General features: G+C 41.2%; 1 protein-coding gene and 1 long non-coding RNA gene across 2 annotated transcripts in view; both read left to right on the plus strand.

The window, feature by feature from the left end:
- Positions 1-8,591, plus strand: part of LOC116420211 — a 34,237-nt gene extending 25,646 nt beyond the window's left edge. The window contains exons 2-3 of the long non-coding RNA XR_004230495.1: positions 6,061-6,349; positions 7,513-8,591. This is a non-coding gene — a long non-coding RNA (uncharacterized LOC116420211). The remainder of the gene's footprint in view (positions 1-6,060; positions 6,350-7,512) is intronic.
- A 2,143-nt stretch (positions 8,592-10,734) lies between these two features.
- LOC111721642 (sperm acrosome membrane-associated protein 4-like) lies at positions 10,735-11,697 on the plus strand. Its single transcript, XM_023507197.2, has one exon. The coding sequence runs from the start codon at positions 11,187-11,189 to the stop codon at positions 11,601-11,603; it is 417 nt and encodes a 138-aa protein (XP_023362965.1). The 5' UTR covers positions 10,735-11,186; the 3' UTR covers positions 11,604-11,697.
- Positions 11,698-21,603: the final 9,906 nt, after the last annotated feature.

The raw sequence follows: 21,603 nt of genomic DNA on the forward strand, positions 1-21,603 counted from the left end.
CCAAGATCTTTCTTGTGAGAATCCACAGTTCATGGATGCAAACTCTGTAAAGTTAATAGCATTAAGAAATCACTGGCTTCCCAGCATTCCTTGATGATCATACCTGGGCTCAGACTCAGAATGATAGCACTTCTGTTCCCAAAAGGTCTTGAATAGCAAGTTGCAGTAATCAGTTATTCAGGTGGATTTGCCTCTCAAAGGTCACACATCCTAGATTATAAATACTGACTATAATCTTACATTGGAAACAGTAAGAGATTGATTGTGAAAGACTACTAGTTCTATAACTAGGACTCTTGCTAAATAGATTAATGTTGAACTTAGGGATGAAAAAAGATGGTTTTGTCTTAACCGGCTTGATAAAAAAAAAACAACAAAAGATCTGGTGTGGGATGTGTAAATATAATAATCTGAAATTGCATACAGGGAACTTACATAAAACACTGTGAATAGTAAAACACAAACCTTTTAATTATGGACAAATGGATAGAATTATATATTACTGCTCTCAGAATCCCTTTAAATAATGGGAACACCTAAGTAGTCTGCATGTATTTTGAGACATACTCTACATACAGATTGTAATACCAGAGGAAATAACAAATGTGAATAAAATCGGATTTCCCATTAAGTAATGTAGAAGAGCTCATGATATACTATTCTGCATGATTGTAACTGACTTGCTCAATTCACATCGTTGTTTCACAAATGTCTTTACTTTTTTCTAATGAGACTCATATCACTCTGAAAGAGTGAGATACTTCAGGAAGTAAATCTTATCAATATGACATGTTCAAGCAGTAATTTCACCATAACTCAGGCAATGGAGGGCCTACAGTGCGTGTTGGAATAGCAAGATTTTCACATTCACAGCTTATTCGAGTAATTCAGATGCCTTACTATTAAGGTAATGACCACCAGATTCAGCAGCACAATACTAAACTGCCATCACCGACTACTCTGGTAACGGAAATTTGCCGTGAGAGTTAGAAGCGGGGACATGGATATGAGAGTATCAAAACTGGCCCTCGAGGGCTGCCCTGCTCTAAGTAGCCTAGCATATGGAACCGAGTCAACAGATTGCTCATAGAGAAAAATGAATGAAGAAGAGCCTGGCCCTTCCCAAGGTAACCTCCCTACCTTATTCCCAGCAACAAATAGTAACAAGCCTTAGATCTTAGGTGTTGCTTCTGTTGAGCTGCTGACAACTACACAAGTTTGTGTTTTCTAAGACAAAGAAATCGACTCCGATCTGAAAGACTCAAAGCCATTCAACAACTGATAAATGGTCAGACGACATGAACAGACAATTTTCAGACAAAGAATGAGATTTTAAAAAGACAGAGAAAGACACAGAGAGGAGGGAGGGAGGGAGAGAGACAGGGAGACAGAGACAGACAAAGACAGGGAGGGGGAGGGGGAAACAGAAGAGAGAGGCAGAGATAGAGACAGACACAGACACACACAGAGAAACAGAAGGAGAGAGAGGAAACGAAGGCAGAGATAGAGACAAGGAGAAAGAGAGACAAGAGAGACAGGAGGGGGGGAAAACACAGAAGAGAGAGGCAGAGGAAAAAGAGACATAGAGAGAGGGGGAGGGAGGAGGGAAACAGAAGAGAAAGAGGCACAGAGTAGAGCCAGACAGAGAGGGAGAAACAGAGACACACACACACAGAGACAGAAGGAGAGAGAAGGAGACAGAGGAGAGAGGGAGAAACAGATGTGAGAGACATAGAGACAGACAGAAGGAAAGAAATATAGAGGGAGAGGGAGAGGGAGAGGGAGAGGGAGAGGGAGAGAGAGAGAGAGAGAGAGAGAAGAGAGAGAGAGGCACAGACACAGAGATATAGAGACAGGAGAAAGAGACAAGAGAGACACAAGGAGAGAGGAAATGGGGGGAGGGAGGAGGAAACAGAAAAGTGAGAGAGTGAGGGAGGGGGGAATAGAGAAAAGAGAGAGGCTTAGACAGAGACACAGAGATAGACATGAGAGAGAAACAAGAGAGACAGAAGACAGAGGAAACAGACAGAGAGGGGAGGAAGGGAGGGGGAAACAGAGAAGTAAGACAGAGGGACAGAGACAGAAGCAGAGAGAGAGGCAGAAACAGAGAGACACAGACAAAGGTGAAAGACAAGAGAGACCGGAGGGAGAGGGAAACAAATGAGAGGCAAAGATAGAGACAGGCACAGAAATAGCAAGAGAGAGACACAGGCAGACAGAAGGAGAGAGGAAGCAGAGACAGAAACAAGAAAGGGAGGGGGGGAACAGAGAGACAGATGTGACAGATGTGAGAGAGAGACAGAGAGAGGAAGGAAATAGAGAGGGGGGAAATGGAGAAGTGAAAGAGACACAGTGAGATACAGAGACAGAAGAAAAGAGAGAGAGGAAACAGGGGAGAGCAAGGGAAAGGGGAAAAGAGAGGCAGAGAGAGAGGTGGACACAGAAAGAGAGACACGCACAGAGAGAGAAGAAGAGGGAGAGGGGGAAATAGACAGACATAGAGAGAGAGGGAGAGGCAGAGACAGAAGGAGAGGGGAGGGAAGGAGAGGGGAAACAGAAGTGAGAGACACAGTGAAATACAGAGACAGAAGAAAAGAGGAAACAGAGAAGAAGAGAGGAGAGAGAGAGAAAACAGACAGAGGGAGAGAGGGGGAAACAGAAAAGAGAGGCAGAAGTGAGAGACAGACACAGAGAGAAAAAGAAAGTCGCAGAGACAGGCAGAGATAGAGACACAGAGAGAGAAAGGAAACAAGAGGCAGAGACAAAGAAAATGGGGGAAAGGAGAGAGAAGTGAGAGAGGCAGAGGCACAGAGAGAGCTAGAGACAGAGACAGAAAAAGAGAGTCACAGAGACAGAGAGACAGGCAGAGAGAGGAAATAGAGACAGAAAGAGGAAATTGGGGAACAGAGAGAAGTGAGAGAGAGGCACAGGGAGGGATAGACACAGAGACACAGAAAAACAGAGTCACAGAGACAAGAGAGCGAGGAAACAGACAGAGGGGGGGACAGAGAGGAGAGAGAGACACAGAGAGAAAAAGAGTCACAGAGACAGGCAGAGAGATAGAGACACAGAATGAGAGCGGAAACAGAGACGGGCAGAGACAGAGAAAACGGAGGGGGGAACAGAGAGAGGAAAGAGAGAGTGGCAGAGACAGAGACACACAAAGAAAAAGAGAGTCACAGACAGACAGAGACCCATAATGAGAGGAAACAGGCAGACAGAGAGGAAACAGACAGGGAAACAGAGAGAGAAGTGAGAGAGACAGAGACAGAAAAGGAGACACACACACACACACACACACACACACACACACACGAGAGATAAAGGAAACAGACAAGAGAGGAGAGAGAGAGAGGAATCAGAGAGGGAGAGACAAGAGGCAGAGAAACAAGAATTTCACAGAGACAGAGAGCATAGGTGTGAGTTGAATATGTGTACATCCATCTATATCTATATAGATATAGATATAAAATTAAGGGGTGAAAGAGGAATATGCTGGAAGAAAGGGAAAAGGAGAGTGGGAATGACATGAATCATTTGACATAAAAGAGGCAAGAAAAAGCTTTTATGGTAGAGGAGAAGAGGGAGAAGGGAAGGACATAAGTTAAACTTACTCTCATCAGAATTGACAGAAAATGGGAAATGACATACACACTCAGGTACAGAAATCTGTCACCCTTCTGAAAGGTGACAGGATGGTAGAAGGGAGTGCACATTGGGGGAGCGGGTAGTCAGAAGCAAAACACTTTTGAGGAGGGATAAGATGAAAGGCTATTAATAGAATAAACAGGATGTGGATGCAGTTAGCAATAGTAATTGTGAAAAGAATTTTGAAGCAAGTTTCTCTGGTAAGGCCTCAGTTCTCCATCATAGAGGGAACTGAGTCAAATTTATAAAAGATGTTAGCCACTCACCAAATGATAAATGGCCAAAAGATCTCAACATTTCTCAGATGAACTCATCAAAGCTGTATATTACCTTATGAAACAAATACTTGAACTCACTATGGATTGGAGAAATTCAAATTCAAACCATTCTGCGATACAAATCCATACCTATTAGATTGGTTGATAGGCCAGAACAGGGATATGACAATTGCTGGAGGGAATGTTGGAGAAATGAAACGTTAATGTATTATTGGTGGAATTGTTAAGTGATTCAACTGTTTTGTAGAGTCTTTTTGAATGATGGCGAAAGGGCTGTAAAATGATGCAGACCCTTTGACCTTACAATCCCACTGGTGGGCACGTATCCCAAAGAGAGTAAAAATGGGAAAAGGACCTGTATGTATACAAGTGTTTTTAGTAGCTCTTTTTATGAGGGAAGAGACTTGGAAATTTAGGGGGAAGTCCATTAACTAGGGAATAGCCGAATACATTTTGGCATGTGAGAATGATGGAATACTATTTGTCTCTGAGAACTGATGAGCTGCATGCTCTAGACGGACTTCCACAAGCTCATGCAAAATGAAATCTGTGTACAAGGCAGCAGCAATATTGTAAGTGGCTATGAATGACTTAACTGTTTTCAGCAAGAGAATGATCCCAAAGAACTCTGAAAATCTATACCCTTTCCCAGCAAAAGAACTGATTGTGTCTGAATACAGAGTGAAGTGGACATTTTTTTTTAAATTTTATCTTCCTTTTTTGGGGGGAGACCTATGTTTTCTTTCACGCCATGACTTTTGTAGAAATGTTTTGTATGGCTTCATTTGTGTCTTCTTCATAGATCAGATGGGGAAGGGGGGGAGGAAGACAGAGAATATGGAACTCAAAGTGTTTAAAACAAATGTTAACAATTATTTTACATGCAGCTGGGGGAAAATAATATATTAAATGAATAATCAAAAATCTCTCTTTTCATATTGTGCTACATATTACAACAGCTTAGTTTTCAGTGCACAAGAGCCAAATCATTTCAGATGAAACTTCCTTTTTAAATGAGGAAAAATTTTGAAGTTTAAGTTCTTACTTACAGGAGGTCAGAGTACTATAGCATGTGGTCAACACTCTGCACAATATAATAGCTTTTTAATCCTTTTTAAAAACATTCTTTTAAATTAAAATTAATTAAAATTAAAACCAATTCTTTTAATCTAACAAGATTAGATTAGAAAAGATTAAAAATCTAGAGTACAAGATTATAAATTAGAAAAGAAGTTGCTTCTTCTAACAACATAGCTGATACAGGACTAACCCTAAATTTCTCAATCTAAGATGATGTAATAACATAACAATACTATAAACAAGACTGTGTATTTGAAACTTAAAACAAAACTCATTACCAATCGGGGACTTCAGTTTAGTCAAATGCATTTCCAAATTGGCTTACATAGAAAATCATTCATCTCGTCACCACTGCCAGTATGTACTCGTAAACCTCCATATATAGTTAGCAAGTATGAAGCAATTACATCTAATTAAAGAAATAAAAACCAGTTAACATTTACATAGCGTTTGCTTTATGCTAGACATATTATATTAAAGAGTTTCCAATCATGGTTCTCCCAACAACTCTGGGAAACTAGTGCTCTTGTCATCCCCTTGCAGAATGGGGTAGACAGAGGCCAACACAAGTGAGGTTACTTGCTTGGGGTCACACACCAAACAGATTTCAAATCAAATAGGATTTATAATCATTAATGGTAACATTTTAAATTACAAGGCCCAGTACTTGTGCTGAAGTCTGAGAAATGCCCTGGCTAGGCCACAGGCTTTGCAAAAGAATTTGTAAACCTCAGTGAATACAGGCTCAAGGTTTGTAGCAAGAATTGGTTTTTTATGCTAAGAAAACAGCTTTCTTAGCAGGCAAACTCCTGTTAGGACTTTTGCAAAAGTCTGGACCATATAGCTTTCGGTTTTATTGAGTTCTTTGCTGCCCTGAGCTAGGGAGCAATTTGACAGACTAATTTTCAACTCAAGAGAGGGCCTTGACCATGCCCCAGGCCAAGATTTCCAACTGAATGACATTACTTATCTGGGAGTTTCCCCTAGGAGAGGGTAGGGCCCTTCCCAGAGGGATTTGAAATTTCTAACCCAAGACCATCCTTCCACCCCTCAGGATCTCACTTTATATCATCCCCACCTCAGGCCATCACCCCAAATTCATTTGGGGGAAAGGGATGAAGGTCTCATCTTCTAGAGCTGCTTCAAGCTGACAAGGGCTGTAGAGCTGTCCCTATGCTCAATGGAGGTTCAGGCCAGGAGGGGAAGGGTGAGATCTGAAGATGGCAGCAGCAACATCCAGGGGATGCCAAGTATCCAAGTTAGCCGTCCCGTGATCTTCAGACTGAATGAGCAGCTGGAAGTTCGCAGCTTGGAGTCTGGAGGAAAACAAATCTCACAAGCAGGTTAAAAGTAGGGGGGTGTGTGTGTGTGGCATCCAGGGTGGAGATGGCAACGCTTGGGAATGGGGCCTTTGCAAATACCGCATCAGGCCCCATCTGTGGGCTACCCTGAGGATGCTGAGGGCCCACCCAACAATCCTGAAAGCCCCCACTGCCCACGGAGCTCCCTAGCTGGAAGGCTAAGAAGGAGTGAAGTACTAGCAGGGGCCACAGAATGACATCAAGAACCGCCAGAGAGAAAATGATAGGAGCAAAGTTCTCATCCTTGGAGTGAGAAAGAGTTAGGAAGAAGACTAGAGGGAGAGAAAGAGGGACGCAGATAATTTCAGCCTTCTTTCTCCAGAATGTTTTCAGGGGTCCTGTGGAAGAGTAGCTTCACGTCCTTTATGGGTTTGCAGGAATATTCTGAAATATCTGAAGGAGAGGTAACAGAAGCAGTATTTTCAATCCTAGAAATATGAGTCCAGCTGGGGAACCCTTCCAGTTGGAGTAGTCAGAATGACCCTATATGGTCCTTGCCTTTTTATGTGAGTATTTGTAGGTTTAGCGAGTTGCTCGTTTGCGTATTCAGAAAGGGCTTTCTGGACTGCACCAAGCTGTGTGGCAAACTGAGTGATCAGATGTTGTTCTGAATCTACAAGAATGTCAGAGGTTAAGAAGGGCCTCCCTCCCATGCAGAAGTTCAAAGGGGCTCAGCTTAAAGGCATCAACAGAGACCAAAAGCATCTTGAAACCTCTGCAAGGGGGGGGGGCATATGTGTAAAGTCTACCTGCCAATCTTCCCCTGGGCACGCGCCCCTTCTCTGAACAGGCTTCAGGAGAGGGGGAGAGTTAACAGCTCCTTCAGGATTTACTTGGGCGCAAAATGAACAGGCCTGGCAGACCTGCCTGATGGTTTCTCCTAGCCTGTGACCCATGGGAGGATTCTTTGAGGATGCTCAAAGTTCCCTTTCTTTCCATATAGCCCCATGAGCATGCAAAGTATGAAAAGCAGACAAGGAGTCGGTATAGACATTCACTCTCATTCCCTTCCCCAGTTCCAAAGCTCTGGTCAGGGCAGTGAGTTTGGCTTTCTGGGCAGAAGCCCCAGGGGGCAGCAGCTGAGCTTCCAGGGGGTTGTTGAGGCTCACTATGGAATGACCCGTCTTTCTTTTCCTCTTTTCAAGAAAGCTCGACCCATCTGTAAACCATTCAGCATCCGGGTTGTCAGGAGAAACGTCCCTCAAGTCAGGTTGGCCGGAGTGGACAGAATCTAAAGCTTCCTCCTGATTATGACTGATGTCTCCAGACTGAGTGCTGTCAGGGAGCAGAGGGGCAGGACTGAGAGTGTGACACGCCCGGAGCCTCAGCTCGGGGTGTCTAGCGGGTGAGCCTGGTATGTGGTAAGCCTCCCACCAGCAAGTCACTGATGCCCTTTGGCTACTAAAATGCCCTGAGCCCGATGGGGGGGCGTTAAAACCTCCAATGGCTGCCCTCAGTTGAATTTTGAGGCTTGTTGAGTTAGAAGGGCCATAGCAGTCACTGCTTTAAGGCAGGAGGGCCATCCTAGGGAAACTGAGTTCAGTTTCTTTGAGAAGCAGGCAACTGTTTTGGGGTCAGGTCCAAGGGCCTGAGTTAAGACCCCCAGGGCCTGGCCCTGCCTTTCATCCACATCCAGAATGAAAGACTTTTCTAAGTTAGGTAGAACCAGGACAGGGGCAGAGGTCAGTTTGGCTTTCAGGGTGTCTACATCTAGGGAAGCCTCTCATGTGGGTCTACAAATCAAGATAAGACTGCTCTTAAGTGTCTCCAAGTCTCTTAACTCTTTTGCTAAAAGTTTGTGCTTAATTCCTCAATTCTTTCAGAGGAATCTATTTTCTCCAATATTTCTGAAGGAATATGAGAGGCCTTTGAAAGGCCCTGATGTAAACTGTGTCCCCTTTAATTTTGGGGGAAGGATGGTCCTGAGTTTCCAACTCTCCTGGCCTCTGGGAGGGGCCCTACCCTGCTGTTCATAGGGCAAACTCCCATATAGTAATCTCCTATTCAATTGGAGATCTTGGCCAGGGTCATAATCATCACCCCCCCACTGAAAGGTCCCCCAGCTCTGGGCCAAAACAAATGCGATATAACCAGAGACACCCGGCAATCTATCGCTGCTAATTCCTAATCAGGAATGGCCGCTGAGTAAATTCGGTGTAAATCAATCTTTGAAAAAATCCTATTTCAGAAAGGCCTGGAGAGACTTACATGAACTGATGCTGAGTGAAATGAGCAGGACCAGGAGATCATTATATACTTCAACAACAATACTAGATGATGACCAGTTCTGATGGATCAGGCCATCCTCAGCAACGAGATCAACCAAATCATTTCTAATGGAGCAGTAATGAACTGAACTAGCTATGCCCAGAAAAAGAACTCTGGGAGATGACTAAAAACCATTACATTGAATTCCCAATCCCTATATTTATGCACACCTGCATTTTTGATTTCCTTCACAAGCTAATTGTACAATATTTCAGAGTCTGATTCTTTTTCTACAGCAAAATAACGTTTTGGTCATGTATACTTATTGTGTATCTAATTTATATTTTAATATATTTAACATCTACTGGTCATCCTGCCATCTAGGGGAGGGGGGGTGGGGGGGTAAGAGGTGAAAAATTGGAACAAGAGGTTTGGCAATTGTTAATGCTGTAAAGTTACCCATGTATTATATATCCTGTAAATAAAAGGCTATTAAATAAAAAAAAAAGAAAAAATCCTAATAGGAATTTGCCTGCTAAGAAAGCTGTTTCCTTAGCGTAATAAACCCATTCTTGCTACAAACTTTGTTCTCACACCTCAACAGTCTTAGTATTTCAAAAGAAAAAAAAAGACATGTATAAATTCACATATTTCCATCTGTTAATATGATTCTGTATAAAGTTTCACTCTACTTTCTAACAGAGCTGGATCAATTCTAAGTTCACAGCCTCCTTTATCTAGCTTTGAGATTTTCTAGATAAGGAGCTTGCCTTAAGTTTAGCCTTCAATTCCCCTTCTCCCAGGAATTTCAAGCTGCATATATTCGGGAATACATAGAACATTTTACTAACCAAGAGTTTGAAATCATACCTGTTATCCTTAGGTTGCTTCTAGTGTGCTGGGCTAAAATCTTAGAAGTTAGTGGTTTGAAAATTTCTTTCTGTAACATGCTACATCAGTGAATTCTTTCCTAAAGGACATTTGTTGGCTAGGTGTGACCAGTATTTCCAAGGAGGGAAGCTACTGAGAGTTAAATAGTTCTTACTTTGAACAATGCCAGGAAGTATTTGGGTGATTACATAATTATGAGAAATCAAGAGAACCAATGTTTTTTGTTTGTTTTTGCTGAGGCAATTGGGGGGTTAAATGACTTGCCCAGGATCACATAACCGCTAGGAAGTGTTAAGTGTTGGAGACCAGATTTGAACTCTGGTCCTTCTGACTTCAGAGCTGGTGCTCTGTCCACTGTACCACCTAGCTGCCCCCCAATATTTGCTTTTTAACCATATCCAATATAGGTGTAGTATTAGATTTAATATGGGCTTCCTACAAATTTACCCTGAAATGTTGGTAGACATAGTCAGGTAATTATCTTAGACTAAAGCCATTTAAAAACTGATTTCTAAAACTCTTTTTAGTTCTTCAATTAAGTCAAACACTGTCCTTTTAATCTAAACATGGGGCTAGATCACGGAATCTTAAAAAAACTTACAAAGAGGCCTGGCGTCATCCAATAGGCCTTAACATTGGAGGCCCCCCTGCCTGTTTCCATGCTGCCTCTTCAAAACCGTGAGAAGAGTGTCTTGAAAATCTCACCATGTGTCCATCTGGTGTGCAGAATGACAGAGGTTGAAGGAGCAGGAAGACACTTGGAGCACCCAGGTTCTATAAAAGAAGAAGGATCCTTATTACCAGGGAGAAGTAACAGGTACCTGGTGGGCTGGGAGTTACTGAATTTTAACTAAGGTACCTCTTAGAGGACCAGAAGCCCAAACTCTGCTTGTCCCACCCTGCACACTGTCCCGTAGATTCCTTCCTTCTTCCTTCTCTCTCATTTCATCATCTCTCCCCCACATTTCTCCCTTTTCTGCCCGCTGTCTTCTGTTGCCCTTTTGTCCCGTATCCTCATTCTTTCACCCCACTTGTCTTTCATTTCTCAACTTTGCTTTATTCCCCTCCTTCACTGTGTCCTCCTCCTCCTCCACATCGCTTTTCTTGTTCTCTTTTCTTCCCGCTTTACTTCCTTTTTTCACTTGATTAGCTTGGGCCCTGGAGCCAAGCCTGGGGGGAGGGAAGCTCTGACATCACAGATCCCCCCCCTGTCACCTGGTGGGGCTCTGTGATGTCATCCCTTTCCTGTATATAGCAACCACTGACTCTGGACTCTCTTCAGTCTCAAAGGCAGGAGAGATAGTGAGGAGCTGATAGGGAGGGCAGCTCTGGACACACGAGCTCACAGGGGTTCACCCCTTTTCCTCCATCTGGCAGGGAAAAAACATCTGCCAAAGTAGAAGAGGAAGGACAACGTAGCTCTCAGAAGTGTCTAAGGCCATTTCAACAGGCGCTGTTTCCCAAAAGAACTGGGGGACGGTGGGAGAACCTTCTGAAGAAGACAAGAAAAAGGACACAAGTGGAACAAGAGAGAGAGCTCGAAGTCTAATACTTGTGAAGATTCCGGACAACACCAGGGTGAACAAGGCAAGAGTGGAGTGAACCCAGAATCTGAGGAGCACTTTGGACACCGGGTGATTTCTCAAGACTGAAAATTCCCAACTTCTTAAAGCTTTTGAAGCCAGTGAGCCTGGAGACACCCCCGATCCACACCTCTGCCATGCGCCGCTATCTCGTCATCATGGGCATCGTTCTCGGTCTCCTGCTAGCCCCCGTGGCGGAGGCCCGACGATGCTACTACTGTGACGTTGCCAATGTTGAAAACTGCCCGGGCGTCCAGATAACGTGTGCGGAAAAAGATGACTGCTACACAGGCCGTGGCGCGGTCCTTGGCCTCCCGATGGTCATCACCAAGGGCTGCGTGGAGTCCAGTCAGTGTGGACTAGAGCGACAGTTCACATATATGAACACCAACTACACTGTGCTCAACTACTGCTGTCGTTCAGAGCTGTGCAACAGGGTCATCCGCATCAAAAACCGAACTCTGAGTGATGTCGCTTCTGCTACCACCAATGTCCGCTCTGCTAAGACTGGCTTGATGCTGCTGCTGGTTTTATTTCTGCTCTGGGCATGGTAAAAGGATGAATTCCTGCCTCACTCCAGCCAGGTCTCATCCTCCGTTCCCTTTCCTCATGTGAATTGTGTTAATAAAGTGGCTGGATGCAGATCTATTATCGGGTTGTGTGATTCATTTGGGGGCCCTAGAAGAGGGGGGGAAAGGGAAGATACCTGGGAGGGGAGGAGGGGGGAGCATAATCCATAGGAGCTCTTATCTTTCTGTGTATCTGTGTGTGCATATCTATATATCCGTGTGCATATACAGATAGATAAATTGGTTGATATCAATAGAAATATAGATTTACACACATGTTTATTATTCTAAGTATTTCCATATACATAGTGGCTTTCAGGGTACTGGGTAGAATGACAAGTGGATGCTTTGTGAGTTTCTAAAACAAGAACCATCCCTTTGTTTTTGTTTTCTTTTTGACCCTTTCTTTCTAGCAAATGGGGAAAAATACATGCTGAATTGGAAGGGAGTACAATTGATATCCCAGCTCCCTCAAGGGGCAGCTGTGGGTCTGTGGTAGCAGAGACCCTTATTTTTTGCTGGCCTCTTCAAAGAATTCCTGGCTCTTGTTAGGCTGGAGGTTCTATTTGTTCCCATCGTCCTGTGAGCCAGGGGAACCTCTTCCTGCTTTCCCTTTGGACAGAGCACTTTCTATTTCCTGCCTTTTGGGGGAGGGCTTCAGCTGGCCAAGGCTGTGTGCTGGGTAGACTATTGCTCCAAGCAGATGGAGAATGCTGGTGCTTGAAGAAGGCTTTTATTTTGATTTCTTTATTTTTGATACCTGACATAGAAGCGGCTTAGCACTGAAATGGCAGTCAGAGAAGATGGCTGAACTTGCATTCTGAGGAACTCCTGGCTGATTGGTCACCATGGCAATCGCTGAATTCACTGTTTCCCAGAATCTGCAAGGTGGCTAGTAGCCATGGCAACTTGTGAGCTTTTATGGCTTACAGAAAACCTTGAGCTGAATGGTTGCCATGGTAACTGTTGCTCTTACTACAAGCAGGGGATTTATTCATGATGTCTTGACCTAGTGATTGTGAATGCAGAGGGGAGTAACTTGTAATTGTTGATTTTAATTGGATTTCACAAGTCCTTATTGCCTTCAAAGCCTTGAACTGGAATGGTTGGAACTAGCCCGAAATATTTGGTGTAATTTGGGGGAGGGTTTGTTTTTTACCTTGGCATTGTGATTAAATTCATTTTTTTAAGTGTCTGAAGGGTGTCATGACAGAAAAAAAATCCTGGGTGATGTGGTGGTCAGAAATGGAAGCTTTTGTTCCCAATGGTAGAAGTGTTAATGTTTGGGGAACCTTTGGAGGGATTTAAGGCAGAGCTAAAGAGAAAGCTTTTGGCAACTTTGTGGTATTAACTTGGACAGTATTCAAGGAGCCTTCAGAGAAAAATATTCCCTATCTCTTAAAGGTACCAATGGAAAAGAAGCATGTTTTTGTTTCCTTTGTTTTGTTTTGCAAAGCAATTGGGATTAAGTGACTTGCCCAGGGTTACAAAGCTGGGAAGTGTTAGGTTTCTGAGGACAGATTTGAACTCTGGTCCTCCTGACTAGTGCTGTCCATGGCACTATCTAGCATCTCTGAAAAGAAATATGTTCAAAGCCAGTACGGTAAAAATAATTTTTTTTTATGTTAGGCAATTAAGTTGGGGCAGAGGGAATAAATATATGTTTAGTGTATGTTATAAATGTTATCTCATTAGATCTTTAAAGCAACCCTATGTGAGAGGTTCTATGAGTATACCCATTTTACAGTTGAAGAAGCTAAGGCATACAGAAGTTAAGTGACTCGCCTACATTCACACAAATACATTAAATGTTGGAGATTAAATTTGACTTTAGAACTTCTTGACTTCAAGCTTAGCATTCTAGCTACTGCGCTGTTTATGTAGAGGTAACAAGGTTTTTTAATTTTAAAAACTTGAGAACAGAGTAGTGTTTAATGGACCTATTAATTACCCAAGTGAAGAATGCAATGCAAACTATGCAGAAGGTAGTTGCAGGTGGAAAATAAGCTTTCTGATCAGGAGGTTTCTTTGAAGAATATGTTGAATTTTATATAAATTAGGATTATGAGAGTGAAAAATAGAAATGGGAATAATCAGAACTGGGAATTGCAACATATTGTAAAGACACTCATTTTTTTCCCCTATTTTGTCCTCTTACTGTCATCTCTCTTAAATTCCTTCTTGGGGAATGACTTGCTGTATGGAATAATGAGAGTTTGATTGTGGATGGATTCTATTAAGTTTGTTGTTATGATTTTCTTTAGGGGGTAGCTAATGTGTTCTTTGTCCTTCACATTATTTTCTAGTTACAATAGGTCTGGAAAGTTTGCATTCACAATTTCTTAGAATTCACACTCTCTTTGGTGAATAGTATTTATTTTTCTAAATACACGTAAACACAGTTTTCTGCATTAATCTTTGTAAGATTTTCTGTGCCACATTATTTCTCCCTCCCTCCTTTATCTCCCCCCTGCCCAAGACAACAAGCAATCCAATAGAGGTTATACATGTTTTAAAACATATTTCCACATTAGTGATGTTTTGCAAGAAAAATCAGACCAAAAAGGGAGAAAACCAGAAAGAAAAACAAACAAAAAACAAGGTGAAAATACTATCCTTGAATCCACATTCCGTCTCCATAGTTCTCTCTCTGGATGCGGACAAAGGGATGTTTTCCATCCCATGTCTATTGGAATTGTCTTGAATCACCGCATTGCTGAGAAGAGCTGGGTCTGTCACGGTTGTCCACCACGTGATCTTGCCATACTGTGTATAGTGTTCTCCTGCTTCTGCTCACTTCACTGAGCATCAGTTCATATAAGTCTCTCCAGACTTTTCTGGAATCGGCCGGCTCATCATTTCTTATAGAATGATAATACTCCATTCTATTCACATACTATAACTTATTCAACCATTCCCCAACTGATGGGCATCCACTGAATTTTTAATTCATTGCCAGGCCCTCTTTTTGATCATGACATTTGGGTAGTCCACTGATTCTTGGTTGCTGTCCTCCCACCCACACACAGACACACTCTTACGCCACTCATTTTTGATAATAGTGTTTGTCTTGTTTCTTCTGTTTTCTCCAACCTTTTTGCCTTTGTTTTAATATTGTTGTTTTATGGAGTATAAAATCCTGTTTTGTCCATTCTGACTATAAGAGACTCTTTCACTTGGATGTGGTTTTGCATTGTTTGTGTTAAGCAATTAATCTACCTCCCACCTTGCCTGGAATTTTCTTCTTTCTCGACTAATTTTCTTCCAGAGCTCTCATTTCACTTATAATGTGATTTTTTACCTCGTCATTTCTTCCAAGAATTCGAGTTGACTTTGTGGTCAAACTGTGTTTTTTTGGTAGCTTTCCTTCATATATATATGGTTCTGCTCATTTCACTTAGCATCAGCAAGTCTCTCCAAGCCTCTCTGTATTCATCCTGCTGGTCATTTCTTAAAGAACAATAATATGTGCATGGTATTTTCCATCCCATGTCAATGGAAATTGCCTTGAATAAATTACCACATTGTTGAGAAGAGCCAGGTTCATCACAGTTGATCTTATTGTTACTGTGCACAATGTTCTCTCTTCATTCAGCACTTGATTATCTTTTTAAATTAGGTCTGTTGTTTGAGGTCATGATTGTTACCTTGCCTTTTTTTTTTTTTTTTTTAACTTTGGTTGAAGCATAAAAGATTCTGATCTGACACTTTGGTCTGTTCTTTTTAAGGTGTCATTTTCTTTCTTAAAGTGATATATATATATACACACATATATAATTTTTTCCAGTTACACGCCAAAATTTTACATTTGTTTTTAAAACTGATGTTCCAAGGCACAAGTGAAATTATGCAAAACATTTTCATAAAAGTCATGTGGTGAAAGAAAACAGATCCTCCACCTCCACCCAAAAAAGTATGCTTCAATTTGTATTCAAACACATTCAGTTCTTTCTGGATATGTATAGCATTTTTGATCATCAGTCCTTCACAGCAGTCTTGGATGAGTGTATTACTGAGAATAGTGAAGTCATTCACAGCTGATAATCCCACAACATTACTAGTACATTGTACATAGTACATTTCATTATCTATGAGCTCATGAAAGATTTTTACAGTTTTTTCTGAGAACATCTTGCCTATCATTTCTTAAAGAACAATAATATTCAATCATAATCACATAGCACAGTTTCTTTTGCCATTCCCCTATTGATGGGCATCCTCTCAATGTCCAATTCTTTGCCCTATAAAAAAAAAAATCCCTTTCCTTTTTTTTTTTTTTTTTTTTGAAATTTCTTTTGGGATTCCTGACTAATAGAGGTATTGTTCGGTCAAAGAATATACATAATTTTATAGGCCTCTGGGCATAATAGTTCATATCTTTTGATCATTTATTAGTTGGGGAATGGCTCTTATTTTTTTATAAACTTGACTCAATTCTATATGCCTTTTAAAAAGGGGACCTTCATTAGAGAAACTTTCTTCAAAATTCTTTTTCACAATTACTATTTGTAGTGTGCTTTCTAGAGTCCCCAAATTGGGGTGCTAGAATGTACTATGCTTTTTCTAGACACCCCCCACCCCCGGATGCCAAAAGACACCATCTGGACTAGCTTTCTGGAGGATCTTGGGACCAGCCCAAGTCCTTGGTCTTAGTGGAGGAGTGATGAGGCTGGAACCCATGAGGACGGTCAAAAATAAAGTCCGTTTATTTCAAGTCCTCTCAGCCTCTAAATACCTTAGTACAATTACATCACTACAGCACACTGAGCATGTGCTAACTGTAAGCACCCTGTTATTGATATGTAAATGCCTCTTGTTGTAAGTATCCCTGCTTCAAGTAGAACACTAGTGATCATGTCCTCCCTTCCCCACCCCCTGACTTCTCAGGAATGGTGAGATGTCCCAAGGGGAGATGAGAGGTGAACCAGACGTCATCAGCAGGTTCCCTCTGAACTTGAAAGGTTTTATACTTCACTGAGAGTTCCCCTACCATCTGTGGGTCTCTACACTACTGATAACTATATTCCCTTTTTCTGTTTATTCTAATCTCTCTCTCCTTTTGAGGTATTATTTTTGTGCCTCTCATATCAAGCTTGTAATTCTCTTTTTATTGTTGTCTTGTCCTCATTTCTTTTTTTTCCCCAATTTTTCCTTTATTATGCTTCTTTCTTCTCTTTTTTAACTAAAGCTTTTAGGAATTTTCATTGGGCTTCTTCCAATTATGATTTTTTGTTAAAGCTTTGCTTGTAACTCATTTTCCATACTGTTGCCTTTTTCTAAGTTTAGGTCTTAGTCTTCCCCGTCACCTAGTTGCTTTTTATGGTCAGTTTTGTTGTTGTTTGCCCATCATTTTCAAGCTATTTCTTGAATGTGATCTTTATGTTAAACTTGGCCTCTTTGCACTTTGGGGAGTAGGAAGGCTCTGTCTCAAGATTTAGGCTTTCTTCTTCTGAAAACTGATTGTTGATAGCCTTTTGTAATGTTCTTCTCTAAAATATGTTCCTTGGGAGCAGGTTTCTTGGGGGGCATCTGGAGGCAGTCTTTGTTTTAGTTCAAGGTAATCACCCGGAACGCAGCCAGGAGTTAAAATCCAAATCCTTTATTGTCTCCTTCCTTGGGCCCGGTTAGCTTTCTTAGAAGCCTATCTCTCTCCTTGGTTCCGTGAGTTCCTGCCTCTAGTCCTTTGCCTCTGCCACCTTCCATCTCCAACCAGCGCAAAGGTGGAAGATGGAATGAATCTGTCTCCTCCTCCGAGAGTGGGCTTGTGTGTCTGGCCCTGACAGCTCCTCCTTATATATCCCACAGTGAGTACACACCAATCATTATATCACTGGGAAACTATTATTTGTTGTAGGATTAAATCAGTCCTAAACTAGCTTTAACCATTGTCTCCTCAATTCCATTTAGTACCTTCTTTCAGGTTCTGGCCCATAACATCTCCTTGTAGGATCACATCAATCATACCGAACCATGCTAAATGAGATAATTATTGTCTCTATCAATTCCATTGTCTTAGTACCTTGTAAGAATTCTAACAGCCTTTGATGATCTACCACTTGGGGAATGGCTCTTATTATAAATGTGACTCAGTTATGCTTCTTTTTGTATTGCTACTTTCAGAGCTAGTTTGGTGGGTCGATATTTCCAAGGTGGTGTGATTCAGGAAGAAGTATGATAAGTGCTTTTCTGATCTGTGCTTTGGTCTTTACTCAGGAAATGTCCCTGTTCCTCTGTTGGCACAAGTGCTCCCTGTGGTGGCTGTGGAAATGTGAGTCCAGTCTATGGTCCCTTGTGACCAAAGAGAAATGCTCCCCTCTATCCTGAAACAGTGATCCAGAACTGTGTATAAGCAGCAGAGTTTCCAATAAGTGTTAGCCACTTACATTGCTGGCAAAAGGTCCCATGTAACTTTGACCATTTGCCTAATTCCCTCTGAGCTGAGAGCTGAGTGCTCCTGGAGCTTTAACCACTGCTGTTGCTTTCATAGCTACCTCTAAGGCCCACTGTTCTTTCTACTTCTGTGCTCTGGACTGTCTCCTGTCTCAGTGTCACAGACCTTTTATGGCTACCTTTTTAAGTTGTCTTAAGCTGGAAAAATAGGTCACTCTGAATTTTTGTTGGCTTTTCGGCTTCCAAATTCGATTGGAGGAATTATTTTAAAGTTTGTTGGAATGGAATGATGAAAGAATTTAGCTGGGTTGCTGTCTGTATTTTGGCATCTTGATCTAATTAGCTCTTGGGGATCACTTGCCAGGAGGCTGATGTGCCTTAAAATGACATTTCCTACTAATCTTGTATTTCCAGTGTGCCCATATAAACTTTTCCATGGTATCCCCAAGTTTGTTGAGACTTCCCCACTTTGCTGCCAATGTCTTCCCATCCACACTTGAAATTTATTATTGGTGGAACTGCACAACAGTTGAGGTATACCACAAATAGTTCTTGACAGACTTACTTAGCTTTATTTTGCTCAGAATTATATCATTGAGTGAAACAACCATTTTATGATAATAGAGTGGAGGTGTGCTTTGTGGGAGTTTTTGTTACATGGCTTTTCTTGAATCACCAAAAGCAGCAATGAGGTTAACCAGCAAAGAGAAAAGTTGAGTTTGCTAAATAAAAGCCACTTTTTCTTTTTGTAAATAGTATTTTATTTTTTTTCAATTTCATGTAAAGATAGTTGCAAGCATTCATTTTTATAAGATGTTGAGTTTCAGTTTTTTATCTCTCTTCTTCACTTCCATACCCCCCACTTTGTCAAGATGGCAATCTGATACAATCTGATACCTGTGCAATTCCCATGTTAGTCATGTGGTGAAACAAGAAATGGAACAAAATGGAAAAACCATAAAAAAGAAACTATTTTGACTGTTTTGGTATGCTTTAATCTGCAGTCAGAGTCCGTAGTTTTTTGGTCTGGATGTGGATAGCATTTTCCAACATGAGTCTTTTGGAGGATGGTCCCTCTTTCATGGAAGTATTTGATTTATTTATCACTTTTTCTGAGGTTTGACAGACATGGTAATTAAGTTAACTTCTTCAAAAATTTTTATATTCTCTAGGGAACTTTCATTTGACCTACCCTTGGGAAAAAGTATAATGTCAATTTTGCTGGTTGGTTGTAATTCAGAAAGGTCTTAAGGAATGAGGAAGACCAGGAGCAAGCTCAACCATATTTGGATGTGGCTTTGTGCATTGGTATTCATGACCTGTTGCCATTATTGCCTCTGAATCACATTATTTTCCAAGTTAAGTCCCAGAGCTCCCCATATGCCGATGACCCTAGTCATTTCCTTATGTAGGTCTTCCTTTTTAGCTGATTTGATTTATCTTTAGCTTTTGCAGGTCAGGGACCTGATCACTAGCAGAACCACATGTTTCATAGTGGATAGTCAAAAACAGTTTTAATAAAGGTAGATCACAGAACAATAGAGCTAAGAGTTTTGCAAATGAAACACACACAAAATAGTGAGTGAATTAAAGTACTTATAGGTGCCTTAATTTAGTCCACCTATAAATATGGAAAACTCACAGGAAGAATATCAGGTAAGCTTTTTGACTTTTCCTGCGAGTCGTCATTGATGGGGATCACTAGAAGTATCACTGTTCCTATGTTTCTCAGGTTTGTCTGATAGGAATTGTATAGTAGGGTTCAAAATTTCTAAATTTTCTTCCTTTAAGCTGAAGAAAATTAGATTCATCTCCTGGGTCATGAAATTAAGAAGTATTCCAGTTTTCTTTATCTTCATCTTGAATGTCCATCATTAAGGTTTGAGGAGGCAGGGCTAGATGTTAAATATTCATTTTCGTCTCTGGAAGCTTTGAATCAATTCGTCTTACCATTTGTATCTTTGCCATCCCTGAGAGACATCATCTTTTAGTCCATATGAAGCCCACCTTTGCCTTCTTAGAGCAAGGACAGAGAGAGAGAGAGAGAGAGCGAGGGACAGGGGGAAAGGGGTGGCAGGCAAGCAGGTGGGTGCATTTAAAAATATTTCCCATTCATTATCTGTTATGGGCTAGAACTTGAAACAAGGTGCTAAGTCAGTGGGATTGATAAAGACAATAGTTATCAAATTTAGCATGGTTCACTATGATTTAATTCAGAAAGAAGATGTTATGGGCCAGAACTTGAAACAAGGTACTAAGTGGAATTGAGGAGACAATGGTTAAATCTAGTTTAGCATTGATTTAATCCTACAACTAATGATGGTTTCCTAGTGATATAATGATTGGTGTGTACTCAATATGGGGCATATAAGCAAGAAGCTCTCAGGGCCAGAGGGACAAGCGCAGTAGAAGCTCTTGGAAGATGTGACAGATTCATTCCATCTTCCACCTTTGTTGTGGCTGGAGGCTGAAGCACAAACCCTTGGAAATCGGGGAGATTCAGAAGCCAGAGAAAGCAGGCGGGAGCTCAAGCTCTCAGAACCAAGCCAGACTGAAAGGCTCTCTAGAAAGCTGCCCAGTCCCAGGAAGGAGATAATAAAGGGATCTGGACTATAAGAAAGCTAACCAGGCCACAGGAAAGGAGACAAGACTTTGAAGGAGACAGTAAAGGATTTGGACTTTAATCCCTGGCTGCATTTGGGGTGATTACTGAACTGAAAGGAATGCTGCTCCCAGAAGCCCCCCAAGAAACGTGCTCCCAGAGAACATTACATTTTAGAGAAGAATATTACAATTATTTGTGTAGTATTAAACTTCTATTCTACCTGTTTTGAGGAGAATCTTCACGTTTATTAATTGCTGTGTTCTGTATACTTTGAGATAAGGGGCGTGCTCAAGCTGTTTTTTTCTTTTTCAGTATAAAGTAAAAACCATCATATGACTTCTAGTACTTTCCCTATAAGATGGCTTTATTATATATGAGTATATATACACGTTAATAATTTTTAATTTTATATGAAATGTGTTATATATAAAACATCTTAAATTAATTATATGTTTATATTATGTGTGTGGAGATACATACATATATAGACACATATATTTCCTGCACTGCATTTTCTTCAGCTTTACTATGGAGATAATAGCAGCACGTACCTTTTGGGGTTGTGATGGGGATCCAGTGAAATAATGTGTGGAAAGAGTCTAGCACACAAAAAGTTATTATGTACATGCTTATTCTTTTCCCATTCTTGCTTAAGTGTTTGTCTTGGTGTAAGAAAGTAATAATACTGCTGTCCTCCTACATAGCTAGATTATATCTGGAGTGATTTGTGCAATTCGAGGCATGGTTTTTCTTGTTTATTGACAAGCTTTAATATATCCAAAAGACTGGAGATCATGTCAGAAGAGAACTGGATGAAAGAATCAGAGATGTTTCATCTGAAGTTAAAAAAAAAAAAAAAAAAAAAAAAACCTAGTGGGGACAAGATGGGTTCCTTATTGTAATTCATTTGAAGGGTTATATACAAGGAGGATTGCCCCCATTCTGCTTGTCCTCTGAGGATAGAACTAGGAAAGTATAGGTAGAACTTAG

The sequence above is a fragment of the Sarcophilus harrisii genome, chromosome X, assembly GCF_902635505.1.
Source record: "Sarcophilus harrisii chromosome X, mSarHar1.11, whole genome shotgun sequence".
NCBI lineage: Eukaryota > Metazoa > Chordata > Mammalia > Dasyuromorphia > Dasyuridae > Sarcophilus > Sarcophilus harrisii.